At 32.7% G+C, this 26,192-nt stretch overlaps 1 protein-coding gene across 1 annotated transcript; it reads right to left on the reverse strand.

Moving 5' to 3' along the window:
- Window positions 1-1,429: 1,429 nt before the first annotated feature.
- Window positions 1,430-18,286, reverse strand: LOC132703205 (uncharacterized). The gene is made up of 4 exons (XM_060672330.1): window positions 17,953-18,286; window positions 8,699-8,947; window positions 1,786-2,256; window positions 1,430-1,731 (listed from the first exon to the last, which is right to left on the reverse strand). The coding sequence occupies exons 1-4, from the start codon at window positions 18,284-18,286 to the stop codon at window positions 1,475-1,477; spliced, it is 1,311 nt and encodes a 436-aa protein (XP_060528313.1). The 3' UTR covers window positions 1,430-1,474.
- Window positions 18,287-26,192: the final 7,906 nt, after the last annotated feature.

A 26,192-nucleotide genomic window follows, 5' to 3' on the forward strand; every position in this document is an offset into this window, starting at 1 on the left:
TAGCTATAGGGCTTTATCCAGGTTCGTCTCTCTAACCAGACTCCACAACTTCGATAATGGCTCCCTCTGCCTAAGCTCTCTGCCTCTGGTTTGATATCGCCCAGCACATGGAAACGCACTCTCGCTAGGCCTTCGCAGTGCCCCAGTACGTCTGCGGGTGTTTCCTCCTCTTCCTGACAGAATCTATATTCTGTGTTTTCTTCCACTTCCATCAAGCTTAGATGCCTCGTAAGCCTGCAGTGGCCCGTCAGCAGACCTACCATTATCCTTACGGCTTTACTATTGTAGCTTAGTAGGTCCGCTGTAAAATTGGCCGATGAGCCCCTTCGGAATTCCTTGGCCTTTCTTTGCCCAGGCATGTCCCTACACCATCGTCGGGATTCTCGGTCCATCCAATCCCCGATGGCTGTTTTTGCAACGGGTTTGGCCACCCCACAAAAGGAACCGAGTAAGAATTATTCTATAGATATTGTATAGAGGAATGAATGAAAGATGTCGCATGTTGTCAAAATAAAGACAAAAAAATCACATATTCATAGGATATACCAAAAAAAATATATTTTTATTATTAATATTTATTATTTATTTTTATAAAACTATCAAATGCATAATGCAGCAAAACTATCTTTTACCCTTCAAGTAGGCAAATGATTATTAAGTTTTATTATATGATGTTTTATGTACAATATGACAACTGAGCAAACGACAACATCTAAGAATTTTCCTAGAATTTTTCTTTTGAAAAGTATGTCCTAATTATTTACATTAGGATGGAATGCGGTTACATTAGGCTTAGTTTTAACATTTCCGATATAGAGTTAAAAACGACAAGACTTGAAAGTGTTAATATTGTCATGTCACGAAATAGTTAAGTTCTAGCAAGGTATAAAAACATTATTCTTAGAATTCGCCCCTAACCATTCTCTGGAGAAGTATTCAAATTTGGTTATATTTGGTTATTTTGAAAATAAACGCCTAGAAATTCAACTACACTGTCCTGACAAATGCACACTAATCCCACTGGAAGGGTTTTGATTAAATCTTTTGAAGCAAATGTTGGTCGTTGAGAATATTAACTAATTTATAATTGTTGTAATTTGTTATGTGTAATCTTTAAGTACTCTTTAAAATTTAATTCATTTTGTAATCTTGTTCTTATGTGTGATCGACTTTTGCTGCGGCAATTGTTGTTTGGTTTGATGTTAAACTGACGGTCACAAATTTTTTGTACCTCGCATTATCAAACTACACAGAAAAGTAAATATAAATGTCAGAAAAATCGCACAAGTTTTAAAGTATCGCAGAATCGCTTCATCTAAAACCACCACTCATACAACACGAAAAATGTTAGAGTGGTACTTTGTTTTGTCAACCAAAATGTTTTTCAAAATTTTGATATCAACAATAAATAATACGTAACTCAGTGCGCAAGGTATATTTAATGGAATCAATAAATTAACAAATAAATTAATAGCTACGCAGATGCGGAAGCTAGTGGAGTAATTGGTAATCTCGATGGATCCAGACTCCTCCCATAACCTCCGTACCCGTGACCATGTTCGTGAGGTTCCGAGTAAACATGCGCGTGCTTGTAAACGGGCTTTGATACAACTTCGTAAGTTGTGTCCTTATGACCGTCGTGTAACAAAGTCTTAAGTCCAGCTATTGTCGTCAGTACCAAGGAAAGCACGCTAGCTATTAACGCCTTTTTCGCGATCACGGCCATTCCACCTGAAACGAAAATTTAGAAAAACATATCTACAACACACTAATGATAATCTTCACCTATCAGTAGAGCTACCAAAGTCGATTTCATTATATCCGCACCACCCTCACGAGCTTGCCCGAACCCTGCCGTTCCATTCTTAGATAAATTTAACTTAAACGAGTGGTTCCTTAAATAGGACGATAGCCTTTTCACCAAAAACGCGTCTAGCACTGCCTTCGGGTTGTTCGGAAATTCTCTAGACAATGCCGTAACGATACTCGTCCTATTGGAATCTACGGTGGTGTTTTTCTTCACCCAACTCACTCCAGGGAACACGTCATAATTATCGGTTTCATCCATCTTGTCGATCCACGAAACGAGCTTCAACTTCAAGCAAGTCGGCGTGTAAGAACGCGCGCATTTTTTGGCAGCGTATTTTTTAAATGCCGGTTTAGAGAAAGAGCGTTCTAGGGCCGAAACTTCAAAGGCCAAGCATAACGCCGTTAGAGTCGCCAGAATTTTGAAAACGTACATGCTGCCCCGCGTAACTGTAATCGCATCTAGATCGACATCGTACCGTGCGAATTATTTTATATACGACGCGGTTACAATTTTGAAAAATTCGTGGGACTCGCACTGATTTTCTTATCATGTGCGGCCGTAATTGCATATTAACGTAGAGAGTGCGACTTCCCATTTCCGTTGGCACAGAGTTTCGATATTTATTAGGAATGTGTTTTTGTGACATCGTGAAAACGAAACATCTGGTCGGATATTCGATTTGGTTTCGCCAGAAGAAATTGAACGGTATGACATCTCAAAAGGTTTCACATAATCCAGTTTACGTCGACAAAATTACTAAAAGCTTTTAAAGGCATGAAGATAAATAATGTGTTTGAACATCATAGTCAACGATAAATGTTGATGAAATGAGATATTTTGGCATTTCAGAAAATTTCAAATACTGTATCCACCTGAAGACGACTAGAGACATTTGACCATTTGAAACGTTGTGCAAGCCAATAATAGTCAATAACAGAAGTCCAAAATATCTGATTTCATGTTACGGTATTTTTACGGTAGAGTCACTACTATCCTTGAAAATCTTTCATAAATCTGACAAGCGCAATTCTCATATCATATCCTTGTTACACCTGAGGTTTTACCTGGGGTGCTATAATTATTTGTTGTCATCTGTGTGCATTCGGATTTTATGCATTGATAAATAAAATTAGTGTCTTCGGCATTGGTCGAAGAAGGCATGTATCTCTTAAAGGACGTAAATTGTCTTAATATGCATAGTGGATGTATATTGAATGTGACCAATTTCTTTTACAGGATTCTTTAATATTAAAAAAATATTAGATTAAACTGATCCTCTATCCCTTTTTCGTACTGTCTGGAACTTTTAAAAGTAAGTTAAAGATACGTCCGTTTCACTGTTGTCATATTACATAATTAATTCAATAACATTTTAATATTCATTCTTTTTATACACTGTAGTTTCTTTTTATTCGTATCCTTTTTTCGTTCTTTTTCGTCCCTCTCTTCTGCATCTTTATATGCTTACTCCTGCTTGCTCATAGCAGTTACATATATTGTTTTATATATACACTTATTAGTGTATTATATTTTAGCTATCTATAACAGCACCGGCATAGATATATACAATGTGTGCTAAATAAAACGATCGACTATACGATCTGGGAACCCATAGGAGATACAGAAAAAAGTTTTGTACAAAAGTTTCTTGGACTCTCCTGAAGATTTAGGTAATTATAATTATAATTATAATTATAATGTTGATATAGGGTATCCCAAAAGTGTCCCCTCCCCCCGGGCCAACAACTTTGTTACTTTAAATGGAACACCCTGTATATTTCGACATTTTTGGAATTCGTGTTCGCGTTCTTAAGAAATTCGTACTCGAATTTTGCATAGTTTAACCAGAAATTCAGGTTATGTGTTTTTTCTTCATGTTTTGATTGCCCCATATAAAATTGTGTAGTGACGCTACTGATACAAGTATTGAAACGAAAATTTTACCACAGACTAAGGAGATGATACAGTAATCAATTCGTTTGACAGATGCGCCTCAGCTTATACAGGGTGTCCCAAATAGGTGGTGAAGTTTTGGCGAATTCAATTAAAAACACAATATAGTTTCATTCAGATACCAATTCTAGGACAAAAAGTAACATAAGTTTTTAATTTATCTTATATTTAAATTTTACTCCCTTTTTGATATATGCGAGGTTTAAGATAACACCCGTATAAATTCTTGTTGAATTTAAATTTAAATAGCAAAGACATGATACTACTTCTTTAAAGATATAATACTCCAGATGTACGAATAAAACCTATTGCAAACAATACAGGGTGCCCATTAATAAGTGGAAATTTTGGAAAAATCGACTCTATACTATACACTTTAACATATTAAATATAACTTTAGAATTGGTATTTAAAGAAACATTTTATAGTTAATTAATAGCTTAATTGAAAATACCTAATAAAAAAGTGAATAATTAAAGTTTATATTCTAACTAAACAAGAAATTAGAATAAATAAATCTTTAAAAAAAAAGTGTACTAAAAAAAGGCATCAAGACAACAAAGAAATATCAAAATATTTAAAAATGTAGTTGACTATGATATCACAATCTTTTTTTTTTGACGCATTAAGATATAAACAAACTTTGACATTTCGGTTTGCTTTTGTTGTTTTTCATATTTCTGTTTAAAAAATATGGAATACTATATCTTTAAAAGAAGTAGTACCAGGTCTGTGCTACTAAATAAATACGTAATATTGCCAACAAATGACCTAATGTGGGCAGCTTTAAATTCAACAATTTATACGGGTGTTATATTAAACCTCGAATATCTCAAAAAGTAAGTAAAATTTAAATATAAGATAAATTACAACCTTACCTTATTTTTAAAACGGCACCACCTATTTTGGGACACTCTGTATCAGCTGAGGAGCATCTGTCAAACTGATTGAGTAGTGCAGCATCTCCTTAGTCTGTGGTTATATTTTCGTTACAATACCTAGATCAGTAGCGTCACAATACAATTTTATATGGAAAAAAATAACCTCAATTTCTGCCTAAACTATGCAAACTTCGAATAGGGATTTCTTAAGAAAGTGAACTTTATTAACCAAGGATTCCAAAAATGCCGAAATATACAGGGCGTTGCATTTAAAAACAATGTTGATGTCTTGGGGATACTTTTGGGACACTTTGCATCAACAAAATTACAAAAAATAACATTTTAAATTTTCAAGAGAATCCAGTAAACTTTTGTACGAAACTTTCGTTGTTTCGTATCTCCTACGGGTTTCCAGATCGTATAGTGGGTCGTTTTGTTTAGCACACGGTATACTTGAATTGTGCTAATAAAGGTTAAATTGTTGTTATTATTATTATATATAGGGAGAACTAAAAATAGCTTTTCGAAAGTGGCGATTCGTATTCATATTTTTTAATTTAACCCCATCTGTATTATTCCATATATGGAACATTTTTCATGCGACATCTACCTGGATGCAAAAGAAATATCGCAGTAAAATAACTAGAATTTCAAATTTTTAAATGGACTTGTTGGGAGATACTGAATTTTTTTCATGTATGGCAACAAAAATTTTATAATCTAAGCAAAATTTGTATTATTCTCTATATATCCATCTATAAATCGAAACCTATGGGGATTCATCAAATTTAAAAACCACTGTAACTGCTTAAGAAATGTTATGCAGCAAATCACTGGACTTCGTTAGCTCTTCGTACAGGTGTCTGTTGATATTTCGGTAAACTCTGTTCGAGTCAAAAATAATGTTCAAATAAGTAATATAGAGAATAAATAAATTTATTAAAAAAATTAAAACCAATATAATTAATAATATTAATATTTAAATGATATTTATTTTGTTACCTACATCAAACAATAAATAACGTTCAATTAGAAAATTATAAGTGTATCACTTGTATTTTAATTTTTTTTTGTCTGAACCCCTTAAACATAGCTGTAAAAAAATGGTAGCGACTTCTACCATCTCAGAGGTAAATTTTAACATTTACAAGTTTCTTTTGAAAACTAAATCGTGAATTAACTTTATTATTAAAACTTTGTTTCCACGATCTTCTGATATACAAAAAAAAATCCTGAAAAGTATTGTTTTTGGAAACTAGAATAATACAATTCCGTGGACAGACCTTTATTTACTTCACGGAGATCTATCCTAGAGTATAAGAATAATGTTTCGTTAATTACAGAATCCGAAAGTGATTTTTGCCCAATTGTTTAGCATTTCATATTCGTCTAAAACATAATTTTAACCTCGAAAATTGTAATTGTCAACAAAATTTATAACAATATACGGCAATAATATTTATCTGTACAGGGTGTGAGGATTAACCAAACTAGGTGGGAGTATAGATAGGTCAATTTCGGAGATATCTTATTAATAGATCTAAGCCATAAAGGTTCTACACCATTCTACCTCATTCTTTTCACATTTTAAAGAATTTACAAAAATTAGTGCTTCCGCATATGTCACTTTTTAAACAAATTTTATAAATCTTATTTTTGTGAATTTTTGATCTAGATTTGAATTACCTTCCGCTAAATACCTCATATGGATAGAAATACTAGGAGTTTGCCGAACTTTCATCGTCTTTATTTTATTTCAAATTTTTTGGCAACGTATATGAATGTTTAAGTCGATATGAACAGAATTATTATTAATCCGCTTTGTCGGTTGCTCCCGATAAATGATCGAAATACTACTGTACGTAATTTCTAATAATTTAGCATCAGTAAGCAAAGTTGAACGTGAGAACCGAGTAAGATATTAGTAATGTTGTTAAATATGTATTAATAAATTAGGAGTAACCGGCGATCCGGTGGATAGCATACCAGGTTACAACAAATCGTATAAACAGATAATAAAAATCATAATTTTTATTATAATTATTATTTAGTCACTTTACTTCAGTTGCATTTATTAATTTTATAAAAGCAAGTTATTGTGCTCGCTCTTATTGCTAAACTTAAATAGCATATTATGCAGCAAGTGCGATAAACGTAACTTTAGTAACAGGCTTTAGCCACAAGCATGAGCAAAATGCAGCGGAGCGAGTGCCTAATAAACGAGTGACTAAAAACATTACTAGTTTTTTGGCAAGACCATCAAAACAGGCAAACTACTATCAGTAGCTAAAATCTGCTATAAACATCCAATCGCTCCCAAACCAGTAGCCAAAATAAAGGAAACGTCTAATTGGCTAGCCACAATAATTAACAAAGTTAGCGTACTAAAGTGACACTTTCCGCAAGCCTCATCAGTGCATAATTGGGTATTTTATAGCAGGATCTAGAAAAAATAATTAACTTAATTAATTGTTAATGAATTGACCGTAAGTATGAAAGTGTAGAATTGCTTTAGATACGTCCCTGTACATCGTGGTGTGAAAGATGAGAAGTTGCAGCTCAGTGGAGTAAGAAATGCCGATCGGATTCATAATACGCGTTTGAAAATTTATCTCGAAGAAAGTAGACAAAATCGTTCCATATTATAAAGGATGTCGCAATTACTTGCTCCACATTTTATCAAAAAAGTTGGTATTCGCGGTTAAACCTAAATTGTGTACATATTTTGTCATATTGTCATTTTGTTGCAGTCGCATTACATGAAAACCAGGAAATGCACCAAATGCTTATTCGAGATTTTCTGTATTAAATAAATATACTATCGATACACTCGACAAAGAGATGTAAAAAATATATTCTTCATTTCAGCTTGGGTTTTTGTTCCACGACTTTGGGAGGACAAACGAAAGCTTAGTCAAAGCTGGTCATAGTTCCCTTAGTTCGAGCCAATTATCTGTTCCACAATATCGTGGAAATTCCAACCGTTCCAAGTGGTTAATGGGTACTACAAAAATATAATTTTTCCTTTCGATAAGCCACGCTACTACATATGTACTGCAAAAGAAAGAATTAGAACATACTCACCAATTATAATTCTGACAAAAAATTTGAAATAAATACTTTTAACATGAAAACAAACTCAGGCAAATATGAGATAACAGAACAAAGCACAATAAAAAAATATTTAATTAATTTTTTACGAATATTTGAATATAAAAAAAATGAAAATTAAAAACCATCTGTGTGTAAGGAGTTCATCATTTTTGTCACATATTTCCACTTAAACATGGAAAAACTACTAAGAGCTAATTCAAATCGTAGTCATTTTATTGTTTCAATTCAAATTGTCAAAACTGTTATAAATTTTATTGGATTGGTAAAAAAAAACAAAATTCGCATTGATTACAACTTATCGCCCATTCTGCATTTGACGGCACCATATTAACTGAAGGAAAGTTCGATCTTTAGCCATTATTAAGGCCAGTTGTTACAGATTCCATCCGGTGGCAAACGTTTCATTTGGCCTTTCATTTAATAGCTAAATCGTATTAGCGAAATAAATTTTACCGTTTTTAAGCGTTATATAGAACAACTTTCAATTTTCTTTGTGATTTATAAAATAAAAGTTTCACAAGTGAGAGCAAACTGGTCACGGATATTTTACTGTATATCAGTTTCGAATTAAATTTTGCCTGAAAGATAACTGGTAAAGAAAATGCTTTAGAATTAAAAAATGACAAAAAATATCTTTTCCTTTCAGATCTTTGCCAAGCAAGCATCGTTCACCGTGGAAGAAGTACTTTTTTGTATGTTATTATTTATTACTTAAATAAAATATTTTTCTGCTGCGTGTTGATTTTCTGCCTTAGATTCTCCCTTTTCTGCAATCTCGCCTTGCCTCGTTTTGGTTTATTTTTTATTGTGCACATAGAAAACTGAATAAAACGAGCCAAAAAACAATAATATATTAATAAATTACAACACAAATTAAATCAATTTTATACAAAAGCGATAGGGATTTGGGAACCCTGTTGCCCAATTTCATGGGTCAAACCCGAGCGACTCCAATGAGAAACTGGTGACAAAACCTCATACGAGAATTTCCGATGAGGATGGAAGCCCTCAAGAAAACCTTTCAATGCGGTAGCTGCAGATAGTACCAAGGCGGCGAGACTTAGACCCACACCTTTAAATGACACTAGTGCCACCACGGAGAGGATTATGGGTATGATTATTGCCGCTTTGAGTTTGAGTAGCAGGAGCAATGGCAATATGAGGCGCTTCAATTTCTTGCTTCGATTTTCTGAAAAAAAAAATCCCTTTTACTTGTGTGGTTGGTATGACGGTTGCGGTCGTAGGCGAATAATTCTCCACTATCAGAAAGTGAATAACCAATTATTTGGATTTATATAATTTGGTCAAATAAGGAGACTCAACCCTAGATAATGATGGAAGTTATTTTTAAGAGTGTTCGAAAGTTTTCGAAAATAGCTGTCACTCAGAATGACACTTTGCCAAACATGGAATAGCTGAGTCAGCGGTACCCTGAGCAGATTACTTGGCACACTGCTAGAGGGCGCTATGCGACAAAATGAAATTAAATTTCGATATCCTTCTCCAAAACTTCAAAATCAGTAAAAGAAATTAAAACTCGAAATAATATCACTTCTGTGGGAATATATTCGATACATTTGATAAAGACACGGTGTTGTCGAAACAATTGTCATGTCATAATATATAATTTCGTGAAAATCTGAACGTTTAGTTCTTATTTATTTTGATATTCGGTATACCCGTATGTTGTTAAATCTCAATTTTCGTTCTTTCAGGAAATTATTTATAAATTTAAGGTTAAAGTGTAAAAATTATATTTAAAGTGTCGGTAATAATAATACTCATTCAATCTGAGAGAAGTATATTGACCACCTGTCTACATACAATTCGAATTTTTCAAAATTCAAGTGTGCTTTGGAAAACAAAATAGCAAAAATTATAATGGTGGTGTATAAATATTAATCAGATTAATATAGCAGCTATAGCAGCAGTATTGCAATATTTAATCATATAGGAATTAGTATTAATTATTATGGCAATTTTAAATTTAATGGTGGGATTTTAACAGTAATTATATATATATATATATATATATATATATATATATATATATATATATATATATATATATATATATATATATATAATAAAAGAACATATATTAGTATTTAACAAGGATAGGTATTTTATATATATATATATATATATATATATATATATATATATATATATATATATATATATATATATATATATATATATATTGTAGGTTAGGAAATCGATATCAAAATGTAGTTTTCACCAGGGCATCTTTTGTTGGCATAAAAGTGATACCCTTGAGAAAATAAATGTTATTTGTAGTGATATCGCCTTTTGGCGACAATACAAGCAATTGAAATCAATCCAGTCAGGGCAAAGTTGATGGCCTATTAGAAGCTTTGAGTTCAGTTAATCCGAAAATGATAGGACACCCCCCACCGCGTTCCTTTTAATGGTACATCAAAAACTGAGCTACGAAAAATAATCGAATGTATCCATTTCTTACAACGGGGATTATTTGAGTTATCTGACATGTAAAATTATTTCTCAAAAATCAGAATATAAAATTGAAGAATGCGATTACGTCCTCTAGCGGCTATTCTAGGTATTTAAAAATAACTTCCAGCATTTTATCTTGGCCGCTTTCTGGTATTTACTTTACAACAATGACTACATAATACGGTCGAGTACCCTTTCTTATCGGAAATGCGGGATCATATTCTCCAATGACTGCAGTTCGGAAGTCCACACTTAACTGGAATCTCCCAAGAAAATTGAAGGTGGATCAATTGAAATCCTAGATAAAGACACCAAAATTGTAATTCGAAGAAAAGTTTCATCTTTTTATTTTATAAAAGAAATAGAGCAGAGAGCAGGAATATTTTTATCTTGATGAAACTTTTGTTAATGAAGGTTATATTCTATTAAAAATATGTCGGAACTAACAAATAACTCACTAAGTTGTTATGAAAGGCAGCCTGTCAACGGTTATTAAGGTAAATTCAGGAAAAGGGACCAGGGATGACTATTTTAATGCGATGATAATGTATCTTTACGCTGATTCTGTAGTAGGATAACGAAGCTAACATTCAGGACGCATAGAGAAGAAACCAAGATATTACTGACTGGTTAACCACCAAAAATATTGAATTTGAAGGCGATTTTAACAATTTAACCATTTTCAGTGTTGTTGAATCAAAAAGAAGGAATTTTATAATGAAATCAATGCAAAATAATAAAAGTGACTTAAATATAAGTAAGGTAACTCTAAGGGTCCTTTGCATACCCATTGAGTTTTAATCCCTCTACATATTTTTGAAACAGACTTCTTTAAGAAAACAAATATTGTTGTACTGAAAATTATCTTAAAATGTCGGGTTTATCAATGTAAAAAAATTCTAAGAGAAAGTTTACTAAATTTTAGGTTATTCATTTCAAGTTAAAACCTATTTTAATTGTCTATTAAAATATTAGGCAAAAACAATATATTCTCTGTTAACTACTCAACACCAATTAATTAAAACCAGAGTTATGATTCGAAAGTGCGCCCTATTAATTACGCCATCATCCAGAATATAACGATTAAATCACCAGACAACTAAATCGCCTAAACCCAATCATTATTGAAATTTTATTACACTTAACCATCGGTGTGAAGCCTGTTAAAACTAATTGGCGAATACCAAAAACAATGCCAATGTCGAACGTCTCTCACCTTAACCTAACCGGCAGAAAGTAACAAGTGCGTGAAGAAGGGGAGAGAGTAGTCAGGAATGTGGCAGCTGTGCAGGAAGGAGAAGCAAAAAACGCAGTCTCAAGGAAGTCGTAAACTATGTCACGGACAAAGGCGGAAAGCGGCAGTTCTCTGGGTTAGTAAGCTAACCATGCTGGACTGCACCCATATCAAGGTGGGAGGTAAAGGCCGGAACACCGGAGCACCAACGATCAGTCCCAAAAAGTCTTTACAAATGATCGGATGTATTGCGAAGAATTTTGAGGACCGTAACTTTTTCTTATTATTTTATTTAAAAAAAAGCACAGCGAATGCATGCGGTGTGCTTTTTACAGTTATGTTACATTTATAAGCCCCTTTTTTAAAACTTTTTCCTACTTCAATAAAATATAAGAACTACAGAAGAGAGAACAGCACAGGCATAAAAAACTCAGTATAAGACGGGTGAATCGTATCATTAATGAAGAGAAATTTGTATTTTTTTAATTTATTTATTTATTTTATTTACTAATATAAGTCAATGACTTGTCCTCTTTCTTATTTTATAGAATGGGTTTTCTTTTATTTTTTAGGTGGCATTACATATGAAAATTATATATATACTTTTCTAGCATTATTTATTTGTCGCGATCCACCATGCGTACTAATTTGCCATTGTATCTTAGTATTTTTCTTAAGATGACATTTTAGTGAATTTTCAACTTAAAAATCCTTCAACATATTAGTGACCACAATTTTAATATTGAGAAGTCGTTGAGTAGTCTTTTGAGACTCAATTTATGGCTTTTCTCTTAACTTTTCCAATTTTTTCTTAGGACTTATATTCCCTACTCACTCCTTCACTCCTTTCAGAATTTATTTGGTTGGTAGGATCTAGACAAATGACCTTGATAAATTAAGAAATATAAAAAAAAATATATATTTTGTTTTCGTCCATTTTTTTGGGCATGTTCAAAGAATGGTGATCGATTTAATTCCGGCTTTACTTTCAAAACAAATGATTATGCCTCAGAAAATGTGTCAAAAATGGTGAATAGTGAAATTTGATCACATCTGGCGAAAATTCCTTCGCCCATCGAGCATGTCGATAGAAGTGTGCCTACTCAGTTCGTCGGCGCTTTTGCTGAACAGGTTCTTCTTGAACTTGGCCTCAAGTAAATTTACCGTGACTTTGTGGTTTGCGTCGACTGCGGACGCTGCCTTGTCTACCGTTGACTAAGGTGTATAAATGATTTAATTTATGTGTTACGAATCATGCGGAAATCCAAAGATGCCCCGTAAAACGTCATTGCTTGATCAATGAAAAATTATAAAAAAAAAAACAATTACAAAACATTTTTATAGAACTTGGCTACTTTGATGAAGCAATTAAACCTAATTATAAAAAATGTGTATAAAAAGCACTGAGAAGGGGTAGGGGGACTGAAAATTAACAATACTTTGACTGTTATCATTTAACGTGAAGAGTTTTTCGATTAGCGCGAATTATTTGTATTATATTACTACGTGTTCATGATGATTATTCAAAATGAAGTTTATTTTATTATATAAACACTGGGTTAAAAACTAACCGTGATTACATATTGCGTTACAAATATGACAGAAAAGCATTACAGTAGCCTGTGGAAGTTTCTTTGAAAAATTAAGGTTAATATGATATACTCAGGAATACACTACCGCAGGTTAGTATCATGTTATAAAGCTGGTTGATCATAGTTGAATATAACATGAAGCTTCATTATTTTTCAAAATATTTTTGCTGTTTTATTCAACCAAGGCCCACACATACACCATTATGATTTTGATCCGTCTATTATATAAAAACTACTTGCTAGCTAACTAAGTAATTAACTAATGGAAATTAATAATAAAAGAACTGAAATGTAATAAACAAGTTGGTACATTTTAATTCCCCCACTTGTCGCAATTCGAATGGTTTAGAAAAAGTGAGCGAATTCGACGAAAACAATCAAGCCCATCGAGCCCCATCGAGTCTGGTTTGTCTGAAGCACTCCATATTTGCACAATATAACAAATAATACTAAAATATTAATAGTGTGCTTAATTACTGTATGTGGGGTTGGACATGGGTGGCAATTTTATTTCCCTTTTTATTTTTAAAGTTTTCATCAAATAATCTCTTTACCAATATACTACAGTTCCGAAAGTTTTCAAAATATTTGTTAAGTCGCTCTATATTTTCAAAGATTTACGGAAAATATATTTTTTTTTGTAGAGAATAAAGTCAAACCTTCGGATATGCGTGCATGTGTGTTGCCTATTAGCATCTATTTAGTTTTGAATACACATTTGCCGAATATAGCTTTTTATTCTTGGCTGTTTAATAATTCTATCCATTACTCGATTGAATGAATAAATTTGTAATCTCCTTTATGGAGAGGAACTGAAAAATCTCGATGGATGTCGGTGATGGGCGAATGATTATGGCAGTGGAAACGTATTAATCAGAAAGAGAATTAGATATTATGCATTTTCCGACGTTGTTTAAAAATTTGACCAAAATGTCACACGACTGTGTACGGTGAAGAACCAAATTCGAGCTTGACAAAGAACAAGGTTGCTAATTAATATTTAATTGTTAATCATGACTGAACAAAATACAATACATTATTCTTAACCCGTTACGGATAACAAAAATGGGTGGGCTTCGTTTCATCGATGAAATGTTTGCGTCGCATTTTCTACATCTTACTAATCGCGTATCGGGGTCAGTCAAGAGAAAAATCACGTTTTAAATATGGCAAATTTTATTTACGCCGCCGGCCTTTTAATTTCCTGTCCTCGATCTCTTTAAAATCACTCGATAACATATAAAACAACGGCAAAAGCCGTCCATCGCGACAGAGCGGCTACGATTTCTCCTTAGACGAGATGATCGTTTTTTCATCTTGGCACAGTTGCGGTTGTACGTTTTCATTACGGTTTCGTTACTCGCTTTTATTGTAGATGTTTTATTTAAATCGATAACACAATAGTCAATTTTCTATTGTGCTGACGATCATAGGAAACTCCCATAATGTTCGAACTGATTTGCATTTAGGGATTTTAAACAAATTAAATATGTTTAATATATAATAAATTATTATTTTTTGCTTTAGCAATTGACTTTATTAATTAATACTCAATTTTATTTTCCAATCATTATTTGGAACTTATCCTTCTCCTTTTCTTGGGGCGAAATTGCATCTACTTTCGATGTTAACAGCAAATAGCGTAGATTTAAAAATGCAAGAGAAGTTAGGCAACAAGGCAAGCGTTGTGACAAGATCGAACAGCAAAATGGTGTCAAAATTTAGGTTCGAGCTAACTCGAATGAGTTTGAACTGCGGAAATTCAGTTCTGCTGATGTTTTTTCTATGTTTCTATGTCCATGTAGCCGCACAAAAACTTTATATTGCTATCAGCCTTCGATTCGATTAAAAGCTTCTATATATTCCAATAGAATATTATGTTTAAGCTCTGGAAATATAAAAATGACGTTAGTTTCCAAAACTAAAATATGCGTAAAAGTGTGATTTTCGAATTTTAAATACAGAAATATTATTAATTTATATTCATTCGTTGGCATTTGAACTAACAATTCATTCAGACAGACCTAATCAAAATTATGTATTATAAAAATTGTATTTTACTCGAAATTAACATTTTTTTGTGATATGTGTTCTTTGAGATCGCTTTGCTTCTAGCGGTGACAATCCATATCTATCAATCGATCAAAAAATTAATATTACCAAAAATTCTGATCAGACGGTTTATCCGTATTACAATTTGTGTGGGTATTGAGAGAAAATTAGAAATCGCTGACTCTCTCGCTTTCTCTGCAAGCGCACACTTTCTTCGTATTAAGATCTAAATTATACCCAACTTCGGCGGATTTAAGGAAAGATCATGGCAAATGGCAAATACTCAAAGTTCTCACTGGAGAACGGCTATTTAATAAGCTAAGTGACGAAATTAAATCAGTAGAAATAGGGGCTTTTTAATTTAAATGTTATCGATATGAATATAAATCCAAATTATTACGCTATAGTTTAGTCAAGTGTTTTACAGCTTCCAAGAAAAACTTTTTAACTTTTAAATTTATACATCGAGAAATACAATATGCAACATTGGGAAATAGAAGTGAGGTGGCGCACGGCGAACACAATTTTTGGTGGTTTTGGAATTCACTAACCACCGCGGAATGACAAATTGCCATGACTAATTTTAACAGTATGTAATTATATCATTTGTGCTGACCAAAAATAGGTCCATTTATTAGTTAACTTTTGGCAATTTTTATGAATATTTTACAGCAACATTAATAATGTACATATTGTATATAATTTTTATAGCTGTATTTTATTAAATTAATAAATTAATATAATTGATACATAAACAATAAAGATATTAGACTAAGTTTTGTTAAGTTCCCCCGGCTGCCCTAGTTGTTGCTCCATATTTTTCGGAAAAATAGATATTAAAAGCATTGATACTAATCTGAAAGACTTCAAGATAAAGAAATAACATTTTAACGTGAGAATATTAATATATATGGTCAGTTCATAGATATAAGAAAGTGACCAATTGCTATTAAATGGGATTATCCAAGGGTGGTGATTAACATACAATGCAACAAGATTATTACCTAAACTTCCAACATCAACTGTATGGAAAATTGTGAATAATCCCATTTCAACGAGAAAAAAAAGAAGCGATGCTGACATTTTCTCGAGTGTAGATGAAAGTGATCAAGATATAATACGTCGTAAAATTAACCAGTTATACGAGGAACAAACCGTGCCTACATTAGATATCCTAATTAGGAGGCTTGAAAAAGATGGAACCATCTGTTAAATGTGGCAGAACTGCCTTATGGAAGTGTATTCAAGACAAGAATTTTAGATTTAAAAAAAATGGCAAAAGGCAAGTTTTAATGGAATCTTTTAGAAATGGCGACTGGAATATCTAGAAAAAATTAGGATTTAGAGAGAACAACAAAAGCCAATTATTTACTTGGATGAAACCTGGTAAGTGTAAAACAAACGCGCTATCAAAAAGAGGTAAAAGAATAACTATTTTGCATGCTGGCTCTAAAGATGGTTGGATTCCGGGACTTTCTCTGTCTGCGAAAATTATTAAAGATTCTTCTCTGCATTGCCACTGCTGATTTATTTGAAAGTTGGTTTAAAAACAAACTAGTTCCAAACATTCCTCCTAATATCGTAATTGGAATGGACAATGCAGTAGACAGTTGACTAAAACTCCTTCCTCGTGTCACATGAAAGCAACAATCCAAAACTACATGTATAATAACGACATTTATTTTCACGAAGATTATACCAAAAAGCAATTAATTGAGGTTCTACAAAGTTTGAACCTACAAAAGGAATACAGAATACAGTTTACCAACTGCAAACTGCCATTCGTCGTGATAATGTTTTTCCCCGTGTTAACTCCAATGTCCTCAAACGTATAGAAATCGAAGGTTTTAACATCCCTCCACAAGGTTGGGCAAATTCTGTCAAACATATAGAAAAAGCAGAACAAATAATGATTAGAAGAGGCGAAGATAGCGATAGTGATACTGAAACATGTGAATAATTTTAAGTAATTTAAGTTGGTAATAAAAATATATTATAATATTATTTTAGATTTAAACATAAATAAATTAATATTGTTTAGTATATTTCCTAACAAAACCCCAAATAATTAAATTCTAAGCAAAGTACGGACCTGTTCGGCCATATTTCATTTTTACACCTTGCCAAGATCTTTCCTTAATTCGTATCAGTTAGTCACTTTCTTATATCTATGAACAGACTTTACCTTAACTCTATAAATAAAATGAATAAACTTAAAACAAAATAAATTTCAACTAAATTTAAATTAAACTTTTAAACAAGCAGAGCTCTTTATGAGGAGTGAGGAGTAAAAAATAATCACAGAACAAACAACCCAAAGTTACGTCGCTGCCAACACAACTCATAACTTAAATCAATTATGAATCACGGAATGTATATACGTGTATAGATTGATTAGTTGATTGAAATGTGTAAAAACTATTGAATTTTGACTTCGGTAAAATATAAAACAAGGAAATTTTAATTTTACTCCCATATGTCCAGAGGAATAAACGGATATAATTTTAATTTTCGCTAGTTAGAGTCCTCTTTTTCACTTGCCGTTGCCGAGATCAAAAAGTTGAAGATCGAATTTTAAACACCAGATTAAGAAGGCATATGGTATATATTAGAACATCAAAATAGCCAGATTCGACTGCTTGGAAGCAAGATCATTGGAAGAAAAAGCTGGAGGTGAAGGTTGCATGTTGTATTTATTTTCTTAACTAACCTTAGTGCTCAGGCAATCCGATTGGACGGCCACTCCCTAAACCGCGAACAACAAATAGGACATGACGAGGATGATCGTGGCCAGTTTATACAAAACCAATTTCTTGATAATCCAGACAATAATTTTACCTGCTACAAAGTGTCCTCTAGCCTCGTCATTCGGCAATTTGATTTTAAGTTGGTGATTTCTCAAGAATTTGATACTTCTGTCTACGATGTCGTCTTCAGCACGCCCATCGTCGTTAACGTTGGCAATTCTCTCCAGCGTTACGAAATCCCTCACTATCGGTACTTCAGACCGATCTTCCAAGTAGTCAAAGTACTTCATCAGTTCGTTCTCAGAACAGTTGAGACTGTTTCCGCATTGAACGTCGTATCGTGTACAGTCGACCACGACCAAAAAGCACAGGAAAATACACAAACAAACGCCACCATTTAATTTGTGCATTTTGGCAAACGCCATTTATAACAAACGTTTAAAAAAATCGTCGATAGTCTTTTATATGGACGGGCGTCGTTCTGCGGGGGGCGGATTTGAATAAAAAATCCTCCAGACGTGCAACACGGTAAAAGAAATTCCTCGGACGTTCGTGGTGTGCGAGACAAACAGCCAGAAAAATGTTTTCGATGATTTGTATGGCTGGCCGTCGCGAAAATTGCCTTTTGTTATGCATTCGGCGACCTTTTTTTGGTAATTTATTCATCGCGCGTTGCCAGAACATCCCGCTTAATGCTATTCATTTAAACAAGTGTGGAAAATGTAAACAATTGCGATTTGTTGGGTCCCGATGTCCCCAGCATGTTTAAAGGTCTCTTAGCAGGACTTTCGAGCAGAAACTGAAGAATTTCATGAAAATTGAGTTAACGTGACAAGTCAGACTTATATATTAATAACAGTCATAATACTCCATATACAGAGTGCACTAACCAAAAATGTATTCATTAAAAATCTTCAAATTGTGATTTACTTTTTTTTCATAATAAACTTAAGTTGGTTTGTCATTTTCAAAGAATTTCAATATTACGCTCCATTGCGTCAATATTTGAATTTATTTATTTAACACTGTATACTGAATTAGTAATATAAACATGTTAAAGCGTAAAGAGAGTTTGTCAGGCATCCACCATATTGTGAACAATTACGCACTTGGAAAAGTGATTTTCAGAATTTATGATTTTTTGCGGAAACTCGATTTTCCGATTTATAGAGACAAGAGCTTAACTATGTCATCACTCTGGGTGTACCATTCTAGCTTGATATGGGTTAAATGCACTCTGTCCCCCACAGCGCCATCTCTTATCGTTTACCGACATGCTGAAAAATAAGGATAACTATTCACTGCGGAAAACATGTTTTAGAAACAATACGTAAGAGGTCGCCCCCAACATGTCCATTAGATAAATTGTATAAAACAAACCTACTTGGTTATTTTAAAAATTACTTATTGCAATTCTTCACCTAAATAAATATGCACCAATAATTAGTGTTTATTTTAAGAGCCTTTCTAGTTTTTGTCATTATTAAAATATTTTTATGGATTAGATATGAATTAAATTTTAAACGGCACTTGAATTCGCCTTTAAATAGTACCACGTCTTCAACTTATTTATTAAAATAAATACCTACGTTAAAATGTACCAATACCAATTTCTACATGATAGAGTGCGCTCGTTTCTCAAAGTCCCAACATTCACAGTAATCTTTTTAAGATGTATGTTTTATGAAACTTATTTGTGACGAAATGAAAGGTAACTTCTCGCAGCAGCAGATGTCTTCGATCGAGTTGTGAAGCTTTCGCTTTTACAATTCAATGGATTTCCAACAGAGGGCTCTGCATCCGTTCCAGATTTAATTAGGCGACTTAAAAATCCTAACTGACCAACAATGAAATTAAGTTCTCGCAGATGGAAAATTACAGAACGATTGTAAGATATTTTATGGTAAATTAATTTTTAGGGGAAATTTAAAAAAATAAAAGAAGTAAGAAATAATAGGAAGCTGTTTCGGATTTTGAAAAATTTGAGGGAAATTACATTCTTGTTTCCATTTGACATGACTCAACAAATTTTCTGCTAATTTGCAGAGTAAATAGAAGTTGCTACTTATTATGCCTAAAATCGTTCTTTGATGAGTGTAATTGTTTTTTTCCATGATTTTTTTTAGGTGGGTTTTTAAAACTGGTAACAATCTTCATTAACTAAAATCAAAGAAATGTTTGCTGATTAATATAGGAACTTCGATGCGGATTTTCTTTATAAATTATTAAACTTCTCAACTATAGTGTCAAATTTGTAGGATTGCATTTAAAAAAATGAGTTTTTACTGTTACTAATTTTTTTTTAGGAGTGTACATTTTTGGCACATCCTGTTTGATCATTCAAACAAATATATTAGATAACCCGTGTAAAATTTTAGCTAGCTAGCTTACTTAAGATATTAAGGTCTAGCAAAGGGAAGTTTTTCTGAAAAATAAAAGAAATTATTTTTTTCTGAAGTAAGGGACAGAGATAGAAATAGGAAAATGTGAACAAAAGTTACTCAGAATTCAAGGCAAAATCGGAAAACCCTAATGTTCGTAGTGTTCTCTTTGAATTTCCAACGTTGCCCACTGTTTCAAGTTGAACTGGTGTGTTGAAAAATGAAAAAAAAAACCTATTTAGTTCTCAAGAACTTCTGATAGCACTCAACAAATTTTCTGCTAATTTCTGGGGTAAATAGATTTTGCCTCCAATCTTTCTTTAATCAGGAAATTTTTTCCCGTGCAAGAATTATATTAGAATTAGAATTAGAAACTAGTAATATTTTTCCGATTCGGTTTGTCGTGAAGGAAGCAATTTCGTACACATGTCTAGTAACCGTTATTTTTTAATATCCTATTTATCTTAGAAATTAGCGGCAAGTTTTTTAAAACACCCAGTAAGCAAGTCTGTACATGTGTTGCAAATTTTGATTGTTTAATATTTATTTAAATTTAGAAGTGAGAGTTAATTTCAGTTTTAATGACGACAAAATGGTTTTCACTTATTCGGCAATAATTATATCGCTGCAAATTAGTAACTAGAAAATTTTCATATGAAACCATTTCAATTACTTTCGACCCCGAGTTTGCTTCAATTGGCAAAAACCGAAACCGTCGGAAAATTAAAAGCGCAAATACTCGGAGAAAAGTGAGCTTTCTCCTTACTTTAATTACACACATACCCCGGACTAATGACCGGTTATACGTACCTACGATGTTTTACTTCTTTAACGAGAGCATCTCTAGCGGTAATGATAAACACGCTTTTCTTGCTAATATTGAGAAACACTGCTTAACAAAATTGAACGTTACAAAGAAATTATTTACAACAATAAGTTACCTTACTTATAATTGGAAATACGAAAAGTGTAGCAAAGCGTGAACCCTGTCTTAGACGTCTTTTCGTTTTACTTCCGAAAGTATCTCTAACATACGCATCGGTTGAAAAATCTGTTTTGTTTTGAAGTTTTAAATCACTATTTATTATTATCTATTTATTTGTTAAGCTCTACTTAGTTTTGGTTAGTTCGAACTTTTTTTTCAAATTTGCAGCGTAGCCAATTCAGCTCGAGATAGAGTAACTAGTGTTAATATTTCCTAATGCCTATCTTTTTCCCTTACTTCGTAACAAATAAATTCTTTATTAAAGCTTGATATCTTCTTTCGTGATTGTGCTATTTATTTTAAAATTTTACAGAAGGTAATAATAACCATGTTCTTAAAATTTACGTTTTTGATAAAAAAATTGTAACCATAAAAAAGAAAATCCTCCTTATTTGACATTACTGTCAAGAAGTTAAATATTTTATTTCCAAAATCTCTACACAAAAATTATTTGCCTAAATAAGTCGTCGTCTTGAAAAGCATGTGGCATCAACCATGTAGTTATTAGATAATATAGTGGCCCTAGTAAGGCAAAAATTGATGCCTGGCACCCACTAACCTGCATTTTGCTCCATTTTCTTTCTAAGCAACCAATTCCACATACGTAATTCATTTTTTCTATTCCCATTTGTAAAATACCTAATTACCCACCGATCTAGCGTGCGGGAAGCTTCACTTTACCACGTTAATTTCATTCCCCATGAATCCCAGCCACTTCGGACATTTCCGGGATTTTACCGCACGGATTTGAGAGCAATCGGATGTTTTCGGAGATATGTCCCACTCTTTAAATTTTGACGTTTGTCAATTCTGACGGTCATGTCAGTGAATATATTCGTGTTGTTTTGCGAAAATGTACCCAAAAACTAACGGTCGTAGAAAAAGTATAGTATGCAACAGGTTCGGTAAACTTTTTAACTCACTCGTTTATTAAAAACTCGCTCCGCTCTTGTCAAATAAGCTCATGAATCAAATTTTTTATTTACTGAAATCTAAGAAACGATTGTTGATTGGTATATGGACTTGAATTTTTTAACGGTAGTGTCAAATATGCATTAAAAAAAAGAGTTTTTACTGTTATTATTTTTTTTCAGGAATATAAATTTTTGGTATACTCTGTTTGAGTTACAATCAAAATTACATATTGGTCGTTTAAACAAATGTATTAGCTAAATCCTAAAGTGTGGGAATAGCGAGTTCCCTTAAAAAATAAATTATTTTTTTCTGAAGTAAGCGATAGAGATAAGAATAGAGAAGTGTGTACAAAAGTTCCTTAAAGTTTTTAGGCAAAATCGGAGAACCTCCTAATATACGTGGGGTTCCCTTGGAATTTTCAATGTCGACTGCTTCGAGTTGAATTTGCAGCGCGTGAAAAAAGAAACCGATTTAGTTCTTAAGAACTTCTAATAGGACACTTAATGTAAATCGCCCTTTATAGGAAAGTTCCTAGAAGATAAAATTCATTATCCACGATAAAAATTACTGGAAACGCCTCATGAACTTTACGGGAGAACCTCCATGTGCAAAATTCTAAAAGCACACATGAACTAGACCCAAAGAGTAAAGGTTTTAATTTTATTGGTATGAGAACTAAATCCAGACTACCCGATTGACGTTTTGTGAAGTTCAATTCGGACAAAAAGATAGTCAGTCACGCTCAAACTTGACGTAGGAAAGAATATTGAAAAATGAATATCATTATAAAAGCGGGTACAAAATATAAGGTTAAAGTACAGTTAAACATTCTATAAAAATGCAAAAATTATAATTGTTTTCGAATAATTTTATCAAGATCCTTATGCGATGGTGTTGAAGTTGAGTTAGAGTGGTATTAGTAAAATTAAAACAAATTATAAATGGCGCCTCATGGGCTCTGTTTTTTGTTAATCATTCTGCGCGCTACTTCTATGGTTTCATCCAAAAATTTTTGACGTAATCTTAAAATAAATATTGTTGATATTTTCGGCGCTGAAGTTTGATCAAATTTAATTTGCCTTCAGCCTCGTTTTGCGGACATGATTTGGGTTTACGTAACGGTAAGTAAACAATTTATATTTTGCAAATTAGCCTCACTATTATTATTATTTATCTGCAGCAATGACAGGAGCCTACTATGTAAAATATTGCTGTCATAGGCGAACATTAAAAATGGAATTAGATTTGTGGTTAAATTACCGCCAAATTTATTTAAAAAATTCTAACAAAAAACTCTTCGAGTTAGAAATAATACAATACATATAATCATTTAAAATTATTTTTGTCACATTGCAAGTAAAAATAAACAATAATAATAACAACATATAAATAAATAAACATAATAATAATGGCGGCAAGCTAAAAAGTTGCAACAGAGGAATTGAAGCCTCCGGATCTTGAAGAATTAATAATAGTAATTCGTTAAATTATTTTAAATAATGAGGAAAAGCTTCTCTGTGTGTAAATTTTCCCCATTGTTGCTGACGGTAGTCAATTAAAACATTACCCGTTACTCGTTACAAGTAGCGGCCACAAAAAACGCTGGTTTCCAATTGGTTAGTTGCTTCGAGAAGGTGATTTGAAACTGCTATCCGAACGATGAGTCTACAATATCAATACCGCCCCAATTTTGATTAAACCGTAACGACTTTCATACACTTTTAATTCAGATTTTCTTATGTGCCGGGAGAATGGTAGCGGACCACACGGCGATAGTATGGCGCAACGGTGTTTGAGTCTTTTTTAGACTATTTAGCGACGCTTAAATTAAAATTGGCATATTTTTTTGCTATGCAGGAAATCAACCGACTGACATTTAAAATAAATGGAGGACTTCCTTTAAATAATATTCTGTGTAGCTAACCTAATATATTAATAATAATAATAATATCAATAAACTATCCTCTCCAACAACGCCAACATACAACGCCGCTCTTGCTCCAAACTTACCTCTGCCTAACCTAGCAGGAACCGCCGCTTGAAAAAGAAAACAAAAATTACTTGCAAGAAATTGAAAAGCATGGAATCGAAAAGAGCTCTATGGTAGATATGCCGCGATTCTTAACGGCTCTGATACAGATTCGAAGTTATCTACGATATATCTGACAGATGGCTACCTTATGATGGAGACCGAAAGTTTTATTATTCAGAAACAAGTCTTGCTAACTGAGAACTACAGAAGGTTCATCGTCAAACAAAACATAGAAACTGACCTTTGCAGATTGTGTCACTTAAAAACAGAAACCGTGTAGCAGCTATCGAGATGATGTGCTTAGATTGCACTACGAGACTAAAAACAGGCAATATAATGCAGCTAAAGTTCTACACTAAGCCCTCTGTCAGAAATACCACCTTACAGATGATATAATACCGTACTACAAATATTGTCACGAATTGTCACAGAGCGACATAATAGACCAGATACGGTTGTTTCCGTCTGGCACTTACTTAGGTAATAGTTTATATATAAAAGCTGGAAAAGTATGAAATTCCTTATCAGTAGATGAAAACATCCAGAAAGCTTACGCTGAGAAGATGAGATAGTACCAGAAGCTATCATTTGAGATGAAGCAGCTCTGGCATCTGGAAAAAGTCGACATATCATAAATCAGCAAATGCAGTTTTGTCCGAAAGCCCGTCTCAAACGATAACTTGCCGAAAAAAAAACGACATATAATTCAAACTAGTCACATCTACCAGAACTTTTCATACAATCTTCTTCGACAACGAAAAATAAACGTTGAGATATTCACGGAAGCATTAAAATGCCAATGGGTGGTGTCATTAGTTATAAAAAGGTTTAGCGAATTAGATTAACATATGATTTAGATTTAAATTTTGACATAGCATAAATTATTATTTCTGTAATAAATGTTTAATAAGCTTCTTGGTGCAATTATTAGGAAATTATTTCCTTTAATAATCGATCGCTAAAGATTAATTAATTAAACTATGTAATCAAATAAACTGGTTTGACAGTGTTTTACATAGTCGACCCTAGCGAGCAACAACATTTGAAAGCGAAGACGACAAACAAAAATAAATAGTTTTGATTTAACAGTGCCTTTCGTTAGTTTTGGTTAGAAGGTATTAAAAAATGTTTTTCTATTACTTATTTAATATGTTTAAATTTTATGATTTACTAGTTATAAGTAAAGTAAGTGTATGTAATTCTTGTAATTTCCAAGCGTACGTTATTATTCGTTATCTACCTGCTAGACGAGGTATAAATCACAAACATGTTTTTCAGAATTGTATTAAGAAAAAATGACCGAAAAAATTTATAAAACAAAATAGAATAACTGCTATATTTTTAATATTGTTCGAAAAATCTCAATTACTTCTTGAATTTTATAAATCATTGTCAGTTTTTTAAAATGAATTTCATTTACTGCTAATTCGTAAGAATTTAATGATTCTTGAGATTTTCCGATTGATTCTTACTGCCTAACGAAAAAGCGACAGTTAAATATTAAGGCCATCATGCCTTCATTCAATGGTTGAATAAATTTTTGAAATTCTTTTTATAATACTAAAGAAATAGAAAAAACCTTTAAGGACGGTGTACACTAAATAATAATAATAACAATAACAATAATAATTTATTGGCCAAACATGTATAAGCAATACATTTAAAGTTATAAGTAGGAGTTTTGGAAGTAACCACACAGTTAGCTTTCAAAGTGGCGTTCATAAAAATCTTTATAGTAATAATACCATGATAGATGAAAATTGGAGGGAGAGTTAGTATTTCTTTTTTTTTTCAAATCAACATTCGCCACAACTATGAGCGACAATTGACGACTCCCAGTTTGACTCGTAGGTATCCTACAGGTTCTGAATAAAGTTTCAAAAATATGGACGAGTGACGAGGGACATGTAATAATAGGCGTAATTTTCCACGGTGACAGAAAGCACCTCAAAGAGTTCCTAATCGCCGTTTACGCGCGAGCCAAAATTTGGACAAGTGGGGAACACCCAGTCAAAAGT

The sequence above is a fragment of the Cylas formicarius genome, unplaced genomic scaffold, assembly GCF_029955315.1.
Source record: "Cylas formicarius isolate icCylForm1 unplaced genomic scaffold, icCylForm1.1 PGA_scaffold_6__28_contigs__length_40554024, whole genome shotgun sequence".
NCBI classification, from domain to species: domain Eukaryota; kingdom Metazoa; phylum Arthropoda; class Insecta; order Coleoptera; family Brentidae; genus Cylas; species Cylas formicarius.

Excerpts from the sequence above, each read along its gene's own strand:
- LOC132703205 (XM_060672330.1), bottom strand. The coding sequence starts at position 18,286 with ATGGCGTTTGCCAAAATGCACAAATTAAATGGTGGCGTTTGTTTGTGT. Across the intron at positions 2,257-8,698 it reads TTCTCATTGGAGTCGCTCGG|TTACGCGGGGCAGCATGTAC; the intron begins GTTTGACCCATG and ends ATGCGATTACAG. Across the intron at positions 1,732-1,785 it reads TTTGGTAGCTCTACTGATAG|GTGGAATGGCCGTGATCGCG; the intron begins GTGAAGATTATC and ends TTTTCGTTTCAG.